The sequence below is a fragment of the Aulonocara sp. 'chitande type north' Nkhata Bay genome, linkage group LG20, assembly GCF_057382095.1.
Source record: "Aulonocara sp. 'chitande type north' Nkhata Bay isolate Kocher_YH1m ecotype deep benthic linkage group LG20, A_spYH_male_GT1.1, whole genome shotgun sequence".
Lineage (NCBI taxonomy): Eukaryota > Metazoa > Chordata > Actinopteri > Cichliformes > Cichlidae > Aulonocara > Aulonocara sp. 'chitande type north' Nkhata Bay.
Window position 1 is genome coordinate 2,975,908 of NC_141363.1, and position 21,615 is coordinate 2,997,522.

At 43.2% G+C, this 21,615-nt stretch overlaps 1 protein-coding gene across 14 annotated transcripts in view; it reads right to left on the bottom strand.

Annotated features, from left to right (window-relative positions):
* Positions 1-1,609: 1,609 nt before the first annotated feature.
* huwe1 (HECT, UBA and WWE domain containing E3 ubiquitin protein ligase 1) overlaps positions 1,610-21,615 on the bottom strand; it is a 51,898-nt gene continuing 31,892 nt past the window's right edge. For 9 of the 14 annotated variants that reach the window (XM_086278639.1, XM_086278635.1, XM_086278628.1 and 6 more), the window contains 33 exons: positions 21,435-21,574; positions 21,184-21,259; positions 20,475-20,573; positions 18,147-18,274; positions 17,904-18,063; positions 17,291-17,519; positions 17,000-17,178; positions 16,820-16,909; positions 16,228-16,388; positions 16,062-16,104; positions 14,876-15,241; positions 14,482-14,692; positions 14,073-14,197; positions 12,803-13,023; positions 12,281-12,672; positions 11,498-12,158; positions 10,668-11,382; positions 10,450-10,538; positions 9,084-9,240; positions 8,829-8,961; positions 8,475-8,689; positions 8,135-8,370; positions 7,055-7,157; positions 6,703-6,852; positions 6,359-6,604; positions 4,771-4,888; positions 4,537-4,677; positions 4,164-4,451; positions 3,889-3,994; positions 3,603-3,720; positions 3,159-3,340; positions 2,580-2,770; positions 1,610-2,485 (listed from right to left, as the gene is read on the bottom strand). In XM_086278639.1, the coding sequence (XP_086134765.1) occupies positions 2,383-2,485; positions 2,580-2,770; positions 3,159-3,340; positions 3,603-3,720; positions 3,889-3,994; positions 4,164-4,451; positions 4,537-4,677; positions 4,771-4,888; positions 6,359-6,604; positions 6,703-6,852; positions 7,055-7,157; positions 8,135-8,370; positions 8,475-8,689; positions 8,829-8,961; positions 9,084-9,240; positions 10,450-10,538; positions 10,668-11,382; positions 11,498-12,158; positions 12,281-12,672; positions 12,803-13,023; positions 14,073-14,197; positions 14,482-14,692; positions 14,876-15,241; positions 16,062-16,104; positions 16,228-16,388; positions 16,820-16,909; positions 17,000-17,178; positions 17,291-17,519; positions 17,904-18,063; positions 18,147-18,274; positions 20,475-20,573; positions 21,184-21,259; positions 21,435-21,574 (6,572 nt within the window). In that variant the 3' untranslated portion in view covers positions 1,610-2,382. The remainder of the gene's footprint in view (positions 2,486-2,579; positions 2,771-3,158; positions 3,341-3,602; positions 3,721-3,888; positions 3,995-4,163; positions 4,452-4,536; positions 4,678-4,770; positions 4,889-6,358; positions 6,605-6,702; positions 6,853-7,054; positions 7,158-8,134; positions 8,371-8,474; positions 8,690-8,828; positions 8,962-9,083; positions 9,241-10,449; positions 10,539-10,667; positions 11,383-11,497; positions 12,159-12,280; positions 12,673-12,802; positions 13,024-14,072; positions 14,198-14,481; positions 14,693-14,875; positions 15,242-16,061; positions 16,105-16,227; positions 16,389-16,819; positions 16,910-16,999; positions 17,179-17,290; positions 17,520-17,903; positions 18,064-18,146; positions 18,275-20,474; positions 20,574-21,183; positions 21,260-21,434; positions 21,575-21,615) is intronic. The other 5 variants (XM_086278642.1, XM_086278636.1, XM_086278640.1 and 2 more) reach the window with 5 other exon arrangements.

The following is a 21,615-nucleotide window of genomic DNA, read 5'->3' on the forward strand; positions in this document are numbered from 1 at the left end:
GACGGTTTAGGTTTGCAAAGTTGCATCTAAAGAAACCCCAAAACCTCTGAAATGCACAGAGCCAAACCCAGCATATCAGCACATCATACCTGGTGTCAGCACCGTGGTAGAGGGGTGATGGCACACAGGACCTGGAGAGCCTTATAGTCACCAAGTTATCAATGAACTCTGATGAATATTAAAGTGTTCCAGAGTCAAACGTGAGGCCACCTATCTGACAGCTAAAGCGTGGCCCATAATGGTTCAGAACATGAGAGTGATCCGAAGCACTGTAGCATACCTACAACGTAATGACTGTGAGGGAGAGGAAATGAAATAAAAAACAGACTCAAGGTGTTGCAGTGGTTCAGTGAATCCAGACTGAAATGCTGTGAAAGTACCTCAAGAGAGCTGTACATGAATGAATGGCTGTACATGAAGCGAAGCAATTTTTCAAAGAAAAGTGGGCCAAAATCCCTCCACAATAATCAGAGACTGACAAGTCAAATTAATCCAAGCTAAACAGTTATTCAAGCTACTGAATCATTTTTAAGTTTTCTCACTAAATCATCAACAGTATCGTTTACCATAACTTTTACTTCAGTGTAATATCAGTTTTTGGGAGGGTTTTTTGGAGGGGGGGGGGGTTCTGAGGTAAGACAATAAGAAAACAAATGAAAACATGTGAGTAGCACACAGAGAGCAGAAAGGCTCGAGATTAAGTGTTGGTGTACAGTTCTCTGTCCAGCTGTGGTGATGCGGTCTGGTTTCCAGTAATATTTTGGACTTCAGTCAATTCACACACTTGGTTTCTGGGTAGCCTGTGGTTTGAAATGGTCTAAACTAAAAAGAAAAACTTACACAATTTGTGCCCATTGTGTTTTTTTGCTATGTGGTATGTCAACACGTTTAACTGTTAAACGACCAAAGCTGCTAGACTCCAGAAATTGTGTTTTGCTTGTCTTATTTCAGCACCGATGTGGGAGAGGACTACAGTTTCCTTGTACTCATACTAAATATGACCATGCAATGACGATGAGAGTTAAACTTATAACAGATTTGTTTTGTTTAGACTACACAACCCATTTAAGTAACGACAAACCTAAATAAACTCTGTGATGATGCAAAACGACAAGATAAAGGACCAACAATGGTCAGGTTGACTTCAAAACTGAACACACAAGTCGATCACGTTTTCAGGTTGGTTAAAACCAAGGAAAGGTGGCAATCTGACAGTGAAGGTGAAAATGTGTGTATACCATCGTTTTGTTGTCTCTCTCTTTCATCAGTAATGAAAACCACACACAGGTTTGAGAATGGAGGCCAAACTGGGTCAAGCTGGGCTCCTCTTCTGGTTCCAACTGATCCCTTTACCCAGCAGGCACTCTGCTCACGATGGCATCAGTTATTACATGTTTAAGTGATTTTTTTTTTCCCAACAGTCAGTCTGATTCGTAGCATTGCAAGGGTTCAATTTGGTACTCGTGCTACACAAACTAGAGTGTCGGACTGGCAACAATTTTTTTTGTGTTTGTTCAACTGCTAAGTAGAATTATGAATAGAGACATCTTTGATGGAATTAATTTGCTGCAAATAGTGGTTAAAACACTGTTAAAAGAGACAATGAACGCATTTTTATGCATTTATTCATGTAGTTATTCCACTCTGATTCAAAGGCTCAAGGCTGGGTCAGCGATTTAATAGCCAAAAATACTCTAGAGTTTATGTGGTTAATGTTTTTTTTTTCTTTTCTTTTTTAAATCTCCTTCAGGTTTTCTCTTCATTTTTGTACCATCCTTAAAAATGCCACAAAACTTTGAAAAGTGCATTTTTGTGAATAGCTCCAAAACTTTTCAAGTTGTTCATATACCCCTCATAAAAATGTTCCCCGTCATCAAAGCTTGTGAGGTCACAAATTTGCAACAGGAAACCACCAACATTTTTTCCCCAAAGGTTTTATAACCATCCTGTTCAAACAATCTTTTTTTTGTTTTTTGTTTTTTACACAGCCAGAGAACAAAAAAGATTGAACATAATAAACTCCCAAACCTTTTGTACAGAGAAATCAAACTAAATGAAGAAAACATCTCTTATATTAGTCCATGTTTTATCCTTTGAATCCCCTCTTGCATTTGCCATTAAATTGGGAAGGGAGACACAACAGTGTCAGAATGAGGCTCTCTGTGTTGTACGCAATGTCAATCAGTCTATTTCACTTGCTGGTTTTATCTGTTTTATGTGGAATAGAAACCAGCAAGTCTAGGCCATTCAACAAGTAATCCAGTAATGTCTATGTTGGTGTGTGCATGTGTGTGCGTTCAAAGGTTATCAATGTGAATGTGTAAGGAGTAGGCAAACCTAAAATTAAGTGTATGCATGTCTGTGTGTTAAGAGTCTCAGAGTTTAAGCCAGTCCGAATCCCTCGGAGCATTCCTGAATGGCCAACAGCAGCATATGTCTCAGCTTCTCGTAGCTCTCGTAGGCTGGAAGGTCCAGCTGGTTAAAGCTGAGGATGAAAAACAAAACATTACAGTTTTAAAGTTTTGCTCTTTTGAACCATCTACAAATATTTGTGCCATATCAACTTTCAACATGCTCACCAAGTGTGAGCAGATGGCAGGCGGTCAGTGGATCGATCATCACGGTGGATCTGGAACTTCTGGATGCCGTTCATGCCTTCCAAAGCTGCAAAACCCTGGAGGGGAACCTTGGATGTGCCAGTGACAAACTGCAGGAACTTGGCCCGGTCTGCTTGATCAAATGACCGCAAGGCCCTCCAGAACCATTGAATCTAAAGGAGAGAAAGAAAAAAAAATTATCCGAGTTACAAACATACATTTCTGTTTCAGTTATAGTAAGAAAATGTGATTCTTAAGCAATATGCAAGTGTCTTGTGGTCAAGAAACATTTTAAGATAATTTATAAGGCTTTTCAATATTCCCAAATCATATTCAGCGCTATGTGTGAAAGTTCAAATGAAACGCTTTATCGAATCAAATGTGTCTGCATCACTTCTGCAGCTGGAAACTTAAGTTCAAGCTGCATCATATTAACAAAAAAAAAAAAATAGTATTCGCTGTTCAGCTGCATGCTAGTGTATTTGTTAAGTCCTCCAGGAGGAATCGTGCACATATCTTACCAAACAGTTAAAAACACTGCAAACATTTCCTCATCCCTACCTGGATTGAGCTGGACTGGTACTTGTGATATTCAGTGTTAGCCTTGAGGTCATCGATGTCAATAGCTGGCAGGCCAGAAATGAGCAGTTCCAGCTCCTGCTCAGTGAAGATGGAGATCAGTCTCTTGGGGATGATCTCGTAGAAACCCTCAAGAAAGGCTGCGAGTTGCTTGCGGATTGCACCTAGTGAGTGAGAATTTGTTTATTTTTCAGTTAAGCACCTGAAAATTCAAAGCATCTCTCAATAATGTATGGTTGTAGCTCAACTTTGCATCTTTAATGCTGCTGCAGTGCTGCCACCTAGTGGCATCATTTAGATTGCATTATATGCTGGTTTAACATGGCAATAAAATGGCATCTGCTGATGACTTATTGTTTTTGCCTACACCAATTATTTTAGCATTTAATTTCACTGATGCAGCATTAGTATTAAGAAAAAACTCACCTGTCATCTTCATCTGGCACACCAGGTGCACATACTCCTTTTTGTTTTCCTCTGTGACCAAAATATTGGCTCCATTTGGTTTAAGGTCTCTGACTTCACATACCCCAAACTCCTGGACCTACACATACAGTCAAAGACAGTCAAAAACATTGCCCTAGATAGCAGCAGCATTTTTAAGGGTTCAGGTAATTAAACCTTAACAGCACTTCTATGAGAACTTCGAACCTTTAAGGAACATATTAAATTCCATCAAACAGAAAAAAATACATAAAGAATAGACACCAACCTCTGTGCTGAATGTCAGCTCATAGCCCAGGGTGGAAACATCATTTTCCAACAGGTAAACCAAGCCCTGAAAGAATGGGTAATCCTCGCTTTCCATGTCTGTATACCTAGGAATATCACAGAAATGTAATCATATTATTGCTGACTGGTTCTCCGGTTGCCACAACATTTAGTGTTGTATTTAACTAGGCATGGGTTTGTTGAGATCATTACACTAACTGGTGCAACGTGTCGACAATTAGGTCACTTGGGTTTAAATGCTAGTAGCTCAAATACCTGACGCTCTTGCCCAAGATGTGCTTGTAGAAGCTGCGGGTGAAGTAGCACTCCAGTAACCGATTATCATAGACTGCCTTAGCCACAACACGACCCACAAACTTAAAGTAGCTGAGATGGTTGGGGTTGCAGTGCGATGATGGGTTGATGGTATAGGTGACACGATCCCCTGGTGAAGTGCGGAACAGGGCATACATTGGGTTGAACATCTCCCGGGAGATGATCATGTACCATTCCCTCAGGAGGCCACCAGCATCCTGACCCTCCTCCCCTTCAAAAACAATGTACCTGTAAGGGAAGGTGAGTGGATCAAGTTGAGTGGGTTTGAATTGAGGAGACATGCAGATAGACAGAAAGAGCAATGAAGCCTTACAGCCTGTTCTTCATGTCCTCTGGGCTCTTACGATGCAGCTCCCTGTACGAGTCCTCAAACACATGATCTCTCCTCACATGTACTGCCATGTCCTCCTTCCTCAGGCCTTCATCCAGCCGCTCCAATTCCTGGCGGAAGTACCTACAGAGATAAATAAAAATTCCAGCATGTCAACGATGGAAAAAAAGGAACACTTCAAAGTACAAAATTTAAGCTGAAGATAATTCTCCTTACTTCCTCTTAACATCAAAGTCTAGGATGCGTATGTAGTCAACCAGTACTGCAAAAGGTCCATCGGCCAAGTGAGTGGTTGACTGCCGCAGGATCTGATTAAGTACTGTGCGGTGAGTTTCTAGAAATAAAGAGTAAGGACTCCCATTAGAACATATACCATAAGATAAGATACCTTTATTAGTCCCACGAGTGGCAAATTTCATGTTAAGGCTGCCGACCATTGCCAGCGCAATGGCGGCGCCATCTTACCCTCTGACCATACATACATTACACAAAAACATCACATGGGGAAGACAGGTCAGAGAGGTATAACAATGGAAAATGCACAACATGAGGAAAGATAAGGAGAAAAAAAAATACCCCCCCAGACTGAATTCCAAGAGATCAGTTTGAGAACAGAAAAAAAACCCCACCTCTGCACATGAAAAACTCTTAATACACCAAAGAAACACATGACAAGCAACAAGGATGGGTAAAGGGTGAGAGACAGCCAGTGTAGACAGTGCATCCGGGCCTGCAGCCTATGCGCTGGTCTCCTTGATCCACCATCTGCATCGGAAGGGAATAAGCGTCGAAGGCGTTTGGAGGGGGAGGGGGGATGAGTGTCTTCCAGCCAACCCAGGTGGCCTTGCGTAGGATAGGAAGAACAGTCTAAGCACAGACTGTTATCAGGGTGTTTTTGTTCAGCTCTAGCCTTGAGATCACAGCTGGCGCCTAAGTGGTATCTGCATGAAGTGATGGTGGTTTTTACTTTAGTGCGAACAACTCGTATGAATTTCAAAGCAGTTCTAACAGTCCGACACTGGTCTCTCAATCTTCCGTTGGAGAGCTGCGAGCTTCTCCATGATTTTATCAAAATTACGCTCTGTGATGTTGTCGTTCTCGTGTTCAAAGAGCCGATTCTGAGAACTCGACCGCAGTGAGCTTCTCCAAGATGTGATCCAATTTGCGCTCAGAATAAGAGCTCTGAGTGTTCACGGCAGCCACAAGCTTCTCCAAGATCTTATCTGTGCTGCACTCAATGAGCCCATTTTGAGAACTCACGCCTCGTCCCATCGTTTCAATCCCAGCGGGCAGCCTTGTGGGGGTTTGAACAGCTGGTTCCGCTTTCTTAATTCTTCGATAAGTCAGGGCCAAGCCAGCTCCAATCAGCAAGAACCCTGTTATCATGGTTCCGAATAGGTAGATATCTTCAGCGTCTTCGATCGACAGTCCCGCCAGGCACACGACCCTCCAGTTATGCCACCCGTCCATCGTGTATCCGGCACGGAAAGTCCCTCCAGGACACTCAGGCTCACCCGAGCCCAGGCTTCTCGTTGAGAAAAGGGTGTCAATTGCATTCAGGGACCAGTTGATCAAATCCATAATTCCTCTTGTAGGTTTTAAAGAACAGACTGTGAGAGCATTCCAGTGAAAGTAATACAAAAAAACCACGAGACTAGACAAGGACACAAGAGGCTAAGCAGGGAAGCTAAGGGAGAGGAGGAGAGGAGAAAAGTGTGACCGCCTTCGTCAAGAGCCAGAAAGAAAAAAAAGAAAACTAAAACAAAGCTTTATCATTCTCCTTATTTGAATATTTTAGGCTTACCAGCAAAGCGGAGAAACTTCTGAGTGTCTGGTGGCAGATTTGAAGAGATGTGCATGGAGGATGGTTCCCTGGAAAAGAATGGGTCTAGAGATGAAGGTGTGGCAGGTGTAAGAGGTGCTGGAGACAGTGGTGGAGGTTCATCTTTGATGTGAGAAAGCTGGCTCTCCCGCGTATCCCTCACAGGAGGTTTGCTCTCTCGCTCTGTGGCATGGACTAGAAAGAATGCCTCCACAGCAGGCTGGAGAACTGGGAAAACAGCATTAGGAGAACATATTACTTAATCCCTGATAGCAATTAGTAGAATATAAAAATCACAGTAAGTACATTTCTGAATTTCCACCTACCCAGGACGGCATGCTGGTCATGTGATTCCTCTAGTTCTTTCAGACACTCCCCGAGCATATCCCATAATTCATCCAACAACAGCTGCTCACTGAGCAGAGGGAGATCTGGAAGTCTCTCTTCACTCTCTGATTGACCATTTCCTTCTTCATCTAATAAAGTTACAGTATAGACCGAATCATTGCATCAACGTTGCTGTCAGCTGTCATGTACATTTCATTTTGACTGTTAACAAGACTGCTCTCTAGTCTGTGATTAAAAACGTATTTATCTGTATTGCAGCTGCTTGTTAAAAATCACAGTAAAGCAGAGAGTGTTTTAAGGTATAATTAACAGGATGCTTGTGAGTCATACCCAGAGGTGCAGGGTCTTGCTCTAGAGGAGACGGCTGGTCCACATCCATTGGAGAATCATCTCTCTGTGCTGACTGGGATTCTGAAACCGACTGGCCTTCAGACTACAGAAAATAAACCAGGCAGAACCAGAGGCAGAAACAGAATGTGAACAACAGGGGGAAAAAACAAAACAAAATAATGATTGACATGATGGCTTGTTTGGAAATAATTAGGGATGCACAGATTTATTTGCCAATAATCATCTTGTTTACTGAAACTGAGCTATTGGCCAATAGAGCAGTGACTAATATTTATCTGTTTTGTGTAACAAATTTAGGTACATTTATGGTTACATTTTTAATAGGCTGAAAATTAAATAGTATATACAGAATACACTCATCCAGTCTGTTTTTGATACAGTATTGGCCAAGAACATCAGAGCATCCCTAATAGTGTTCAATCTTGACTGAGACTGTCATGCAAAATGACATTCCCATGATCCACTGACACAGCAAGTAAGGAAGGAAAGGAGGGCGGGAGGAAGGGGAGGGTGGGCCAAAAGCATGAAGCAACATCAGCCAGCAAACAGACGACTTCAGTGAAACAAATCAAACCATTTGGAGCAGGCAGCACATTCACATCTAGGCACCATCAAAACTAGACTACATCAATGCAAAGAATGATAAAGAGTGCAATGAATCACTGGCCCATCTGTCTCTCTGTTGGAGCTGTCAATGTTCATCATAGCAGCAAAGCAGATGTCACAATGCATAAATTACTTGAAGTAGCAAACTATAGGGTGAATGTAAAATGTGTTTACAAATAATTAAATCCAATACAAAGGTTAGAATTGGAGTTTCCTACTTTTTAAAGGCATGTGCAATATAATTAATGGGTTGGCTAATAGATTAAAATGTCCAAATCCAAAACAGGCAAATTCAAGGCAAATGACTAATAGTATGTATCTTGATGACCACCACACCAAGTATGAATAAATTCACTGTGAAGGTCACACCGCATAGTCAATGATGACTTTTCATTAAAATGATGATTGACTGTGTGAGTAAGAATGCCTGCTGTCAGTGGAGCCCATGCTAACCGTGGCAGCAGCAGCCGTGCCAACAGGGGCAGCAGCCCCAGCAGGAGGATGTGGGGCAGCCATTGAGGATCCGGTAGCGACGGCGGCAGAGGCAGAAGGGGCGGTGGGTGGGGGGGCCTGTTGCAGCCGACGTGCCCGTTGCCCCTCTCTCACCATCTGGATGATGGCATCAGCCTCGGCCTCCAGCTGACGCACCGCAGCCTGGATGCTGCTTGCTGAGCCCAAACTGGTGGAGCCTTGCCAGTCACAAATGGAAGAAAGGGGTTTTAATCATTGAGACATGATGACTATATTGTACACAAAAACCAAGAAAGCACTGTATATGTAGCATGTTTTTTACCCAAGCGCCCTGTCTGTTTGGCCTTCTTGTTGGCGCGCCTTGTGTCCTCACGGAGCTGGATGATAACCTGCAGCACTCGCAAGAAAAACTTCTGTGTTGATGTCTTGGATGTTAGTGAGCTCATACAAGGAAGCTGCAGTTCACGTCCCCCAAGAGTGCGCTTCTGTGCCGCAACAATCACCACACTCTCTGACCCGTCAAACCTGTGTCCCAATCAACAGACACATACAAGGCATAGGAGTTTATAGTCATCATTACGATGCAAATTTAATGAGTATATTTTTTTTCTAATCTGCCAGTCATCTATGCTGACAAAATAATGCCACTGACCGATGAGAATTGTCATGAGCTAACCTGCTTGTCATCTTGCCCTTCAGTCTAGCTGATATGGAGGAATCCTCGGGAGGTGCGTCAGGGGAATGTGAATCAGCTTGTGCCCGTCTCTGCTGCTCCAAATTGTACTCTCTAAGCTCGGCCAGTAATGTCCCTTTAAAAAAAAAGAAAAAAGAAAAAAAAAATAATGTTCCAAAAGTTTGTAAAGAAAAAAAAACTGCACTGAACTGAAAACAGGAATATGAACTGGCACCTACGCTCTTCCCCAAAACCTACCGATCTGTTTGCAAAGAGTGTATCCGAGATGTCTTGCGCCGCTAAGCAGCAGTCTGAGTACAGTGTCTCTGGTGGAAGCATCTCCTCTAGAAAGCTGCAGCAGAATGTTAGCTGCATCTTCCAGACCTTCCTCTGAACACGAGTGAGATGTCAACACCTTTCGCAGAGGAAAAGAATCGTTTGTGAAAACACATCATTGCAAAAATAAATGTTGAAAACAAAGAACAGAAAAATATATAAAGACTTAAAGACATCTTAACAAATGAGATCATTATGAACAAGCAGTAAGACAATTTCCTAAAACTATCGACACATGTTATGCTGCATTACTTCTGCATGAATCCAGGTTCCAAGAACACACTGTCATGAACAAGCTGCTGTTTATGCTCCTAAACACAAAAAGCTACCAATAAGGGCGTAACCAGATGAGGTGATCTGTCCGTACTGCAGCCAAGCATGTATTTGACAAGTGCGATTGCTGTGTATAGTTCCCTGGCCTACTTGAACATCTTGGCCAGCACTAACACCCAAGGACAGCACTAAAACTTCCTTGATGGCTGCTTACAAATATATTTGGTAAATGGACTGGTTCTTATATAGCACTTTCTACTCTGAGCACTCAAAGCGCTTTACACAACTTGCCTCATTCACCCATTTACCCAAACACCGATTATGCCAAGAAACCTTTGGCACAAAGGTCACAAGAAAGGAGTTGAGAGTTGTTGTTTTTTTAATTTTTTATGTAATCTGACTTAAAAAAAACAAACAAAAAAACCCTTTTCTGCTCTGATTTTTCCCCCCTCCTCACATAAAGTAATATTATCCAGCCATAATAATCTACTCTTAATTCTGGATGAAGAAAACACAGTCAACATTCTCAAAGTAGTCTGGTTAATTTATCTGGGAGTCCAGCATTTTATTTTTCCCTAATAGTGTTTAACAGACAAACCACTGTACTTTTGTTACTTCTTAAAACACATTTTTACTGAAGAATTTACTGTAGACTGTGAAAAAAGAAGACAGGCTTTTTTTTTTTTAAACAACATCCTAAAATGTGTTTTAACATTTGTGTCTCTGCCACGAGAGAATCGCAAACATCAGGCAACTCTTCCACTAACAGGATATTAAAAGAAAAATGTGTTTTCAATATCTGAAGTCCTTGCCTCAAAAACTGAAATGCCTGATGATCTAGAGCTACTTAATGCAAAATATTACTGAATTTTAGTTTTGAGCCCAAAAACTAAATGTATCCTGACTTCAACTTAACTCCGTTTACCAACAAGCTTGCCTTAATTGACCCTTAGAAGTTATTCAGAGAAATATCTTGGAAAACCCCTCAACATTTCTTTAAATCATTTCATCATACCTCCACAGACAGTTGAAGCTGTTTTTCTGTCAGTCCAGTGGAAGCCAACTTTTCACTCTCTGTATTGCTAACAGCACCCCTCTGTTTTCCTGTTTTGAAAAAAAAACAAAAAAACATTTTCATTAATAAAAATGATCATTTTCTAATAAAATCTCTTGCATTGTAAGATTTAAATGTAAGATTTGATCACATTTTATTCAGGAATAAAGTACCACTACCTGTAGAGATTGTTCCAGTGGACGTGGGTATAGAGATTGTTGTAGAGGATGTCTGAGAGGTTGCTATACTTGTCCCTGAGGATGTACCCTGGGCTACAGCTCCTACAGAAGCCCCTGGGCCTGCCACAGTGGACTGCATAGCGCCCACTGCGGCGGTGCCTTGTGTTGTGACTGAGGCTGTGGCTCCTGAGCTGGTTGCCGTGTTGGGGTTAGGAGCCTGTGGAGTTGGGTGTCCAGCAGGCACCTCTGTGGCCTTGTTGTCAGGGAGGGCAATGGATATGAGGGAGAGCAGGCGCAGCAGCTTTTCAGTGAGCAAGGAGCTCCGTCTGATCACAGGGTGGGACAACATGTTCATCAGCTGGCCTAGAGGAGAGGTCTCCAAGCTGAACTGGGCTCCCTCTGCCTCTGCACTTCCACCTAGAGGCACCGTCTTCATTGAGGCTTTGCCCTTACGGCTGACATTCATGTTGTCAAGCTTGACCAGTAGGTCCCAAAAATCGGTGGAGATTCCTAGAGACTGGAGGGTAGAGGCAGTAGACCCCAGGGAGTTCTGGGTGTTGGAGACATTAGGGTTGGTCTGAGACTGTGACCCTGACCTAGAGCCTCCACCTCCACCCCCTCCTCCTGAGGAGCCTGAACAAAGACGAGAGTCTAGGTCAGAAGACGAAGCTGACAAGTCCTTACAACGCTGCTGCGTGAAGTGGCTGGGGAACACCTACAGAAGAAAAGAAAAAACAAAAGGACACTGAATAACTTGCGTAACCAACTTCATTTCAAGTCTTAGAACACAGAATGGACAAAGATTTAGATCAATATAGCTAAACCCTCACCTTGGCTAGCTGAATAAGTGTGTCCAGCACATGTCGACAGACCACTGGAGCAGCTTGTGGGTGGATGTGAACAGTGGAGCCTCCACCTCCAGCACATGTGACACTCGTTGCACCCGCTGACACACCTCCCAATGTCCCAGAACTTGAAGAGCCTCCAGCTGAATGCCTGTCAGCGTGCTTCCTACCTGATGCTCGCTGAATCTGGAAAATGTTTGTTCGGCAACCCAATGCTGCATCCATAGAAACAGAGAGCCAGGAAAGCTGACTGGAACTGCGAGACTCCACCCTGTTCAATAACTCTAAGGAGGAAGCTGGGGATGAAGAAGAAGAAGATGAAGATGAGGAGAGGGACGAGGTGGCTGTGCCTTTTCCTCCACAGCTTCCCTGGCTGGTCCTCTTGCCGCGAGAGTCCTCTAGACGTGAGGTCTCCACGCATACCTCACTCTCACTGCTTCGTTGGAGTATTGACAACAGGCTGCGAATGACCCACCCACGTGTCTGAGAATGGTAGCAGAGGTTCCTGAGCACACGGTGCAAACGGCTGGTGTTGAGTTTCGGTTCATCCACAAACAGCAAAACCAGCAGGCAGGACAAAGCCTCGTGGTCCAGAAGCAATCGTCCACGCAGGCGCAACAGGGAGTCGACACTTGAACTGGATGGTCTGAAGAAAAAGTAGTAACAGTATGTCACCTGTCAAAACTTCTGTAAGATTTCCTAAATGCCAAACCGACATTTTATTTAAAAAGGAAAACATTTCAAAAAATTAGATCACTGTTATTATACCTGTGGTTTGTTCCTCCACCCATCTGAAATGTCCCTCCTCTCTGCACAGCCAGTCGGGTGTACTGGACGCCACGATTGCTTCCTAACCGGCTAGTGAAGGCCGGTGAGCGCAAGATGGCTGAGAGGGCTGAAGATGAACTATGACCAAAAAGCCTTTCATGCATCAGTTGTCTCTGACGTGCCTCTTGCTCTCTACGTAATGCAGCAGCTTCAGCAGCAATGTCTGGAGGCATGACAGCCAACACGCTGTCCTCCATGTCTTCAAGAACACTGCGACGGAGCTCTGATGGCAGTGTCTGGATGAAAGTTACGGGATCTAAAGGTGTGTCTCCTTGGGGAGGCTGCTGGGCTAGTTCCCTACGCTGCTGCTCTGCTCGCTGCTGGGCAAGAACCTAAGACAACCAATGGCATGCTTAGTAAATAGAACCAATTGTCAGTGACTTCTTTTGTTCGAAATATCTATGAGTAAGCATTTTGCTTACTCACGCAATTAAAAAAAAAAAAAAAAACATAACTTCTCACCTCCTCCTGGATGGCAGGTGGTAATGCTGCCAGGAATTCAGGGCTGACCTCTGTAACCCCTGGCCCTCCCAATACAGGTGCAGTAGAGGATGGCAAGCTTGTAGCAGCTGGAGGACGGGAGGGTGGTCTGATGCCAAGCTGATTCTGCAGCACCTCTCGGCGGATGTCCTCAGGAAGAGCTGCCAAGAAGGAGGGATCTACACCCTCTGGCAGGCTGATGCCTGCCATCACAAAGTAGAACAAAACAAACCCCCAAAATGAAACAATTAATATTATACAGTTTATTATTGCAGGGTTCACTACAGAATATCAGCCAGACTGCGACCAATCCAGGCAACGTAAAGCATCTGTTTGTGTTGGCAACAAAAGGGCTCCTCTTGCAAGATATGTCCAAAATTTCACATTAGAATTTTTATGGTTCTTCCATGAAGGTTGTATCGCTTTTGGCACCTGACCAAAACAAACACACTGATGTTTTTCATACCACTAAGCTGTGTAATACTATAAACACGATAAACCAGAATGATGACAACAAAGCAGCTAGATGGAATACTAAAACAGATTAAAATAAGAGCCAGCATTTCACAAACTATTTTGGTTACTACTTTTTATCTTAAACATGCTAGTTAGTTACTCCTTTCCAATGACGTCACACACATCAATAAATGATAGAAGTCATGATTGATTGGGGAGCAATGTGTAATCTGTTGTCTCTCAATCAATAAATCCAACATTTTATGGCTGTCCAATCAGACATAGTAACCATCACAACAGATAAAAATGTCACGTAGTCTGACGGTGGCATACGCAGAGATTCTACCCTTCAGTCATATATCCACTAACCATCCAAATTGCAGTTTACATTCAAGTATCTCAAGTTTCAATGAAGACTTGGCAGGAATTAAATAGAGGGTACAAAAGATTACCATCAACAAGGAGCAGCAGCAGCAAAAATCAGTATCTGACCAAATGTGAAATATGGTCACAAAAACAACCAGAACACAGTTTTTTGCAAAGCATTATAATTACTCCAGCAAAGATAGAAATAAAATGTCAAAACTGTCATCAAATTATTGATATGTCTGAGGTAATCATAATGACTGTAATGTGGCAAAAACATTATTGTGAGGTTAATGTTAACATGGACCTCTGACTACCATATTCTCATCAATTCATCCAAGTGAACATTTAAACCAAATGTAATCAAATCTCCTTCAGGTATTCCTGAGGCATGACAATTAACAATTGCAGAAGTAGCAGAGTACTTTACCTGCAAGTGGATCCTCCTCCTCATTGCTTGTAGAGGGAAGGGGCTCTTCCTGGATGGCCTGAGACTGGCTGTCAGCACTGTCACTCCTGGGCATAGTTTCCCCAGGAGATGAAACAGAAGTAGAGCTGCACATATTCAAAAAAAAAACAAAAAACAAAAAACCAAAGACTATCATTGCTATCAAAATTATGTGCACCATCTATTGATCTCAAAGTTCTAACTGCATGAGATGCCTTTTGAATCCTATGTGGAAATTTAACAAAAGGTTGGAACAATTTTAAAGATACGTATAGACCGTGATTTTTTTTCTGTCAAACTTCCTCAACATCAGTCCAAGAGGTTCAAATGGCAGAATATACTGCTTTTAAACAGAGACTTGGTCAGTAATGAACTTCTAGTTTCTACCCACCCAGTTTCTGCATCAGTTTGCCTGTCAGTCAGGCCACTTTCCCCACTTCCAGACAGCTCCTGAGAAAGCTGGGTGGGCTGGGCAGGGTTGGGGGCAGCTTCTTCCTGGGTGGCAGAGGCAGGGCTGCTGGTATCCATTGGTGACCCTTCCAGTTGTGACACACCAGCTGCTGCAGGCTCAGAGTTCTCTACAATGTCTGGACTTAGAGAGGCTGTGAAAAGAAAAGGGAGCTTATCATTCGGGCTAGGAAGTTATCTGATCATTTAATGCACTACATCTAAATTCCTTGGTTTCATTATGTGTTATGATAGCTTCTATACCATTATTTAAATTACAAATATGCTTCCTTACGGTTAGCCAGTCTGTATAAATAGAGTTTTCAAAGTTAGTCTACCTTCCCTGCCTTCATCCAACGTTCCTCCACCACCACCTCCGACTCTCTCACCGATTGCAGGTGCTGGGGACATTTCCATCTGAGATGCCTCCGCTTCACTGTTTGGCCTCTCGGCTGTCGACAAGGGTGGAAGGCCAGCCCCTGCCAAAGCAGCCAGTGAGCTAGCATGCGACTCAGCCAGTAAAAGGTCAGCTATTGGTTGGTGGACCTGCTGACTAATAGCAGTCTCCAGCGAGACTAAGGCCTGTTCATGAGGAGCAGGTGTGGTTGGAGTGACTTCTCCAGATGGTGGGGCAGTGAGGAAGCCCTCTGAAACCCTGGGTGGATCCAGACATGACACAGTACCACCCTGAGCCTGCTCACCCTCTGCAATATTCAAAGAAACACTTGTGTGAAGAAAAGGGACAGTTTAAATTATTTTTATTTGAATAGATTCAAGTCTTAAAAACAATTTACATATCTGACAATGCCTCAACATGACTGTTGCATCTTAATATCACTTTTCTGCTATATCTGCCAGCTACTTGTGCACGTGTTCCTGTTAAAAATATGTAATTACAGTAAACATTTTCCATTCACACAACTGCTTCCAAAAATTTTTCAAAACCCTTTCAAAAAGGTGTTAATAATATTCAAAAAAGGAAAATCAGGGCACAGATATGTCAGAAATAACACTGTGGTGATTAGCTGGTGAATAGCTATTTAACAGATGACAAAGGCCTCTGCTGAGGAAGGCAGTAAGTTGTATAGTTATCTCCTTAACGGGGTGCACAATCCTGATCCCCAACAACAACACAACTTACTACCTCACCACAGCACAGACAATAAAAATAATACACTGAACAAAAGATATACATGTTGTATATCAAAAATGTAAATATTTAGAATAAGGTTCTTAAAACAATGTAGCGGCAATAATTCTCAAAAAAAAAATTACGAGTTAAGAGATCATCTCCTATGAAACAAATGAAGATGTCGAGCTGGTATGGCGTTGCCATAAGAAAGACAGTAGACTGTATAGTTATCTCCCAGATCTGGTGTGATCCTAAAACTATACAAACTACTACCTCATCCCACAGCACGCACAGCAAGCTGGCCACTTGCCTCTGGGTTGTCCAATCCACATAGGTCAAGGAATTTAACATTAAAACAGAAACAAAAGCAAAATCTTTATAAATGTCAGTACCTGCTGTGTTCTCTGCACCATTAACCGTCCCCAATCCAGAACCCTGTGGACACAAAATGCTGATGTTAGGAAAAACAAAACAAAACATGAGTGTATCTACCAAAAATGCATGCACTATTGTATCTGAAAATACATCCTTGTGCACAGACTGCAATCATCTGCTCACCTGCAGGCTCTGTTCTCTGGCCTGTTCTGCTCCAGAGGCCCTCCTTTCATTCTGTTTGGACTCTTCCTCCTCAGCTAGCTGCCGCCTTCTCTTCTCTCTGCGCTCTTCCAATTCCTCATCTCGCAGACTTTCCAGATGCTGCAGGATAGGCACCTTAACCACTAAAAGCAGATGGGGGCATTCAAATCAAAATAGTTTTCAATTTAAACTCAAAAGGTTTGTGAAATGTCACCAAGTCAAAGTAATTTTTGGTCAAGTTACTAAAACATTTTGTTTTTCACTGGTCACCAAAAAAATGTAATGAATTCTAACCATCTCACTAAAAATCAGATCACAACTATGTGAACTGCTGTCTTTAAATAAAATGCAATAAAAAGCCTATATGCTAACTATAGATTTGTCTGAAATTAACAGGGAATGTCCAACCACTTGACTACCATATCCAAATTATTCATGGTCCAGTTCTCAGGAATATAAATATTTTCTGAAGGTACCAAAAAGATGACACACACAATAAATAAAGGAAGTCATAAAATGTTTTCATTAATCATATGACTACCTTACTACCACTGAAAAGAAACCTCTAGTTTACCTGCAACACAGTCGTGCATACTCTCTGCATCCAGCACTTTGCACTCATCTGTCCATCTAGTCAAGGCAGTAGGAATGCTAGAGAGGGTCCCTAAAGAAACAAAAGGATAAAAATGTTACGCATTTAGGTTAATAATAAACCCGACCCCTACAATGCGCTGAAGTCTATGGTAATATATACCCGCTTGACCTCCAGTACTGCTCTGCTCATGGAAGAAGTCGTCCAATAACTCATCATCAGAACGAGCTATGATATGCACATCCTCATTTCCAACCAAAAGGCGGGCGCGACCACGTGATTGTAAAGGCAGAGAACTGGAAAGCTGTAAAATGTCTGCTGCTGCACTGGGACCTAGAAGTCTGAAGAAGAAAGAAAAGAAGGAAATGCCTTTTTAATGTTCAGGCAGACAAAGAAAGCTGGTGTAAAACAGGAGCTGCTTAATAGAGCCACATAAACAAACATGGTTTCAACCTTTGTAAGATAAGTGGAGGGTTGGGCTGACGGTTATGAGGGTAGTGGACATGGATTGTGTGTCCACTGTTGGCAGTGAGCTGACGTAGTGTTCGCTGGCTGCGGCCCATGCCCTGCGCCAAGCGGCTGCTAGTGCCTGCCACACCTAGGGTGAGGGATCCGTGGTCAGCATGACGCACCATCAGTGGGTGGGAGCTAGGGATGTTGCCTGGGGAAGGAGGGATGTCAGCTGATAGAGAAAAACAGAACACAGCATGCAGACATTAGGGAGAAACCTCTAGCATAAACCTAAAAACGTTCATGAAAAGTAAAATTTATTTAAATACATTTTCTGTATCTTATGATTTGTTATTTTTAACAAGCTACTGAACAGGACCACTTAGTAGAGCTAAACATTTTGGTATCAGCACAACGGGTGTAATTATTATTCTGCATACTGGTGGTTTTTGCAAGAAACATCAGTACGTGTATCAAACTGAAGCTTTTCTGTTAATCAGGAAGCTCAATTTTATACCAAAAAAATAAAAATAGATTTGCTTAGAAAGGACTCCTTTGGGATTAAGGGCGTGAAAACTACGTGACCTTACAAAAACTATCAGATTATCCCGCTTACCATTGTTGGAGAACATGTTGTCAAACTCTATGATGAGGTCATCATCCCTGTCAAACCTTTCAAAGCGAATGTGTGGTGCAGCATTAATATCAGGGAAGTCTTCGTCCAACTCCATCTCCGAACCTTCATCATCATCATCCTCATCTCCTTCTTCATCATCCTTAACAAATGGTACAGGAAATAAATCTTAAACATAAAGAAAAATCAAGGTTTTTTAACGAGCTTCACTGCATTAACCCCTACCTGATCTTCCTCCTCCTCTTCTTCCTCTTCCTCCTCTTCATCTTGGCTGTCTTCATCATCATTGCTGCCACTAGAATCCTCCTCCTGTGTGTGCTCCTCATCCTCTGGTTCTAAGATGTTCATGGAGTCTGATGGAAGAGCCCGTCAATACTTTACATGTACATCTCAACAAATAACAGAACAATAGTGTTCCCTTTCAGTCAATTCACTCAGTACAACACATAAGTATGAGATATCACACCCCACGTGTCCTAGCTAGAGAAACCTTTATTCACTCCTTAAAGGCACACAGATGACCTGTGATGACATGTGCATGACCCTGCCTGCACATATACCCCTTTACATCAGTCATCCCTCAGCTGTTATGCTCTTCACCTCGCTAAAACAATTCTGCATAGTTGCAGCTTGCTGCTGCTTGTTAGCTCTGTTGTCTGCTGCTTGAAGTTAGCTTAACTGCCCCTGGTGGTGCTAGCCATGTTCCCAGAATTTGTCTCCAAGCTAACCGCATCATGGAAACGCGTCACTGTGCATTACTATTGACAGTACATAGAGCTGGAAGGCGCTGAGGAGGCTGGCTTTGTTAACCCACCTCCTATGGAGTCTTCCCTGGCTGATTACCTGGCCCTGTCCCACAACCATCGTGTCGGTGACCCTGCAACTCTGCTGTCCAAGCACTGCAGATTCTCCGCATCGCAGTTGAACAAGATCTATCATGCTCAGGCTGGCACTGTCCGCGTCATGAGCCCCGTCACTATGCTCTAGACCATAGGTGTCAAACTCTGGCCCGTGGGCCAGATTTGGCCCGCAGCCTAATTACAATTGGCCCGCGAAGCCATACCAAATTACTATTAGAGCTGGCCTACTAGTATTATACAGCTAATATATATATTGTTTAGTATTAAGCTTTGCTTGTTCCATATTCAGTTTTTCAGCAAAACTTGTTTGAGTCCATAAGAAGAGATTCATTCTTAAATCTGGAGGAAGATTTTTTTTTTTCCATAAATATTAACGTTAGCCCGCGACCTTGTTCCAGTTTTGAATTTTGGCCCACTGTGTATTTGAGTTTGACACCCTTGCTCTAGACGTTATAGGCGATGTGCCTGGGAGAGCTAGAGTCGCTGGTTCCTGCAGACAGCCCACTGACACCTCTCCTTAACAAGGTCAAGTCAAATGTGCCTCCTAACAAATGCGCAGAGTCATCGTTAGCCCCCCTCAGAAAGAGGGGCGTCCGCATCCTAGCTCATCTATATGACTGGGCTCTTGTCGCTTGCTCCAGAGCGACACAGCTGTCACTGAGTTTCTCTATGAACTTTCAAAAACACCTCACTCTGTTATCAAAGAACCAGGGATTAAGTTAAGTAACCCAACGCTAATCGACATTTAGCAGATTTCTTTCCTCGGTTTGGAAATATGCTAGCTTTCCAGTCACACACATTTGTCGCAGCACATAGTGGCTTTGTTTCATTGCAGCCTCGCTCAGTTTCAGCTCATATGCAGACTACATTTCCAAATGATACTATGGTTTTTGGGCATGATGGCATCTATGATCACGACTAGGACTGTTATAGATCCACAAGCTCTATTGTGGATGTTTTGACATTACTTAAGGAGCTGCTGGATAAGGCCCTTTCGTTTTCTACAATTAAGGTTTATAAGGTTTATATTTAAGCTGGGGTTCACCAGCTGAGACCCATGGTTAGGTCCAGTGTCGCTGAATGGGACTTGTCTTTGGTGCTAGAAGCCCTTTGCTGCCCCCCCTTTGAACCCGTTGAGTATGTGAAATTTCTTTCATATAAAAGACTGCATTGCTTTTCGCTTTGGTTTCTGACCTTCATGCTCCGTCTGTGCATCCCTCCTGCACACAGTTCTCTCCTGATGGCTTCAAAATCATATTGTGCCTAAATGCCAAAGGTCATTCCTGCAGCTTACAGCTCAATGGAATTTCAGCTTCTGCTCCATTTCTTTTGCATCTAAGGAGCAGAGGAGGATGCATTTTGTGCGCAGTGCATGTGCTACATACCGACATTGAGTGCACTCAGAATGTGCGTTTATGTGACCAGTTGTTTGTCTGCTTTGCTAATCCAGCCAGGAGGTAGAGCTCTGTCTAAACAGCGACTGTCTCACTGGATTATAGAAGCTATATCACTGGCGTACCAAGGGTCTCGCTTTGCCCCCGGGCTGCGAGAGCTCATTCCACCAGGGGAATGGCAACATTCCCCAGGTCACACAGGGGCGTGATATCTCGTACTTATGTGTTGTACCGAGTGAATCGACTGAACGGGAACAGAAGTTATATCTATAACTGTTCATTTTGTCAAAATGTTGTACCTTCCCGGTTGGCCTGAAGAGTTGATGCTTGGCTAATATTGGAGGGGGCTTCATCCATCAACACGTCCTCTTGCGATTCATCTTCACCACTGCGTCCAACTAATCAACAGAACAAACAAACGCTACATCAGCTCTGGGCTGTTCTGCCTGTTTGTAATCAAGAGTGAACTCAGTTTGAAATCATACATAATTATAAATAAATAAATAAATAAATAAATAAATAAATAAAACTGCTTGTGCTTCAATGGTAAATGGTCTGTATTTATATAGCGCTTTACTAGTCCCTAAGGACCCCAAAGCGCTTTACATATCCAGTCATCCACCCATCCACACACACATCCACACACTGGTGATGTCTAGCTACATTGTAGCCACAGCCACCCTGGGGCGCACTGACAGAGGCGAGGCTGCCGGACACTGGCGCCACCAGGCCCTCTGACCACCACCAGTAGGCAATGGGTGAAGTGTCTTGCCCAAGGACACAACGACTGAGACTGTCAGAGCCGGGGCTCGAACCGGCAACCTTCCGATTACAAGGCGACCTCCCAACTCTTGAGCCACAATCGCCCCAATGCTTCAATGCACTGACTTGTTTCCTACACCTATTACAGAAAGGTTAAGTTATCACAAGCAGTGCAGAGAACTGCTCCATACTTTTCATTGCCCAGCAACACTCACTGTCACCCCTGAAATGAATCCAGTTGCCTACCTATAATTGTGCTGTTGACAGTGCCAGCATCTCTCTCCAACAGCTCATCAATCAGATCCACCAACTCATTCTCTACCTGCATGGAAAGGAAATGATATACACAGTCAGCCTTCACATGGTGCACAAAATGAATGGGTATCCACACACTTATGTGCTGACCTTTAATTACAAATGTTACAGATCAGGGGATCTGAGTGTAGTTTGAGCTATTGTGTGCGTTGTGTGTAATGCAATGTTAATACATTATTTACCTGCATAGCCTGTGTGCTAAGAACCTCTGGCTGGCCAGCAATGACCACTGCATCTCCCTCAGTTTCTCCATCCATCAGATCAGTGTCTGTTCCTTGGACCCTGTGGCTGCCATCCACTGGCTCTGCCTCACCCGACTCTCCTACAACAGATGGCCCACATGAGCATCATACATTTGAAAAG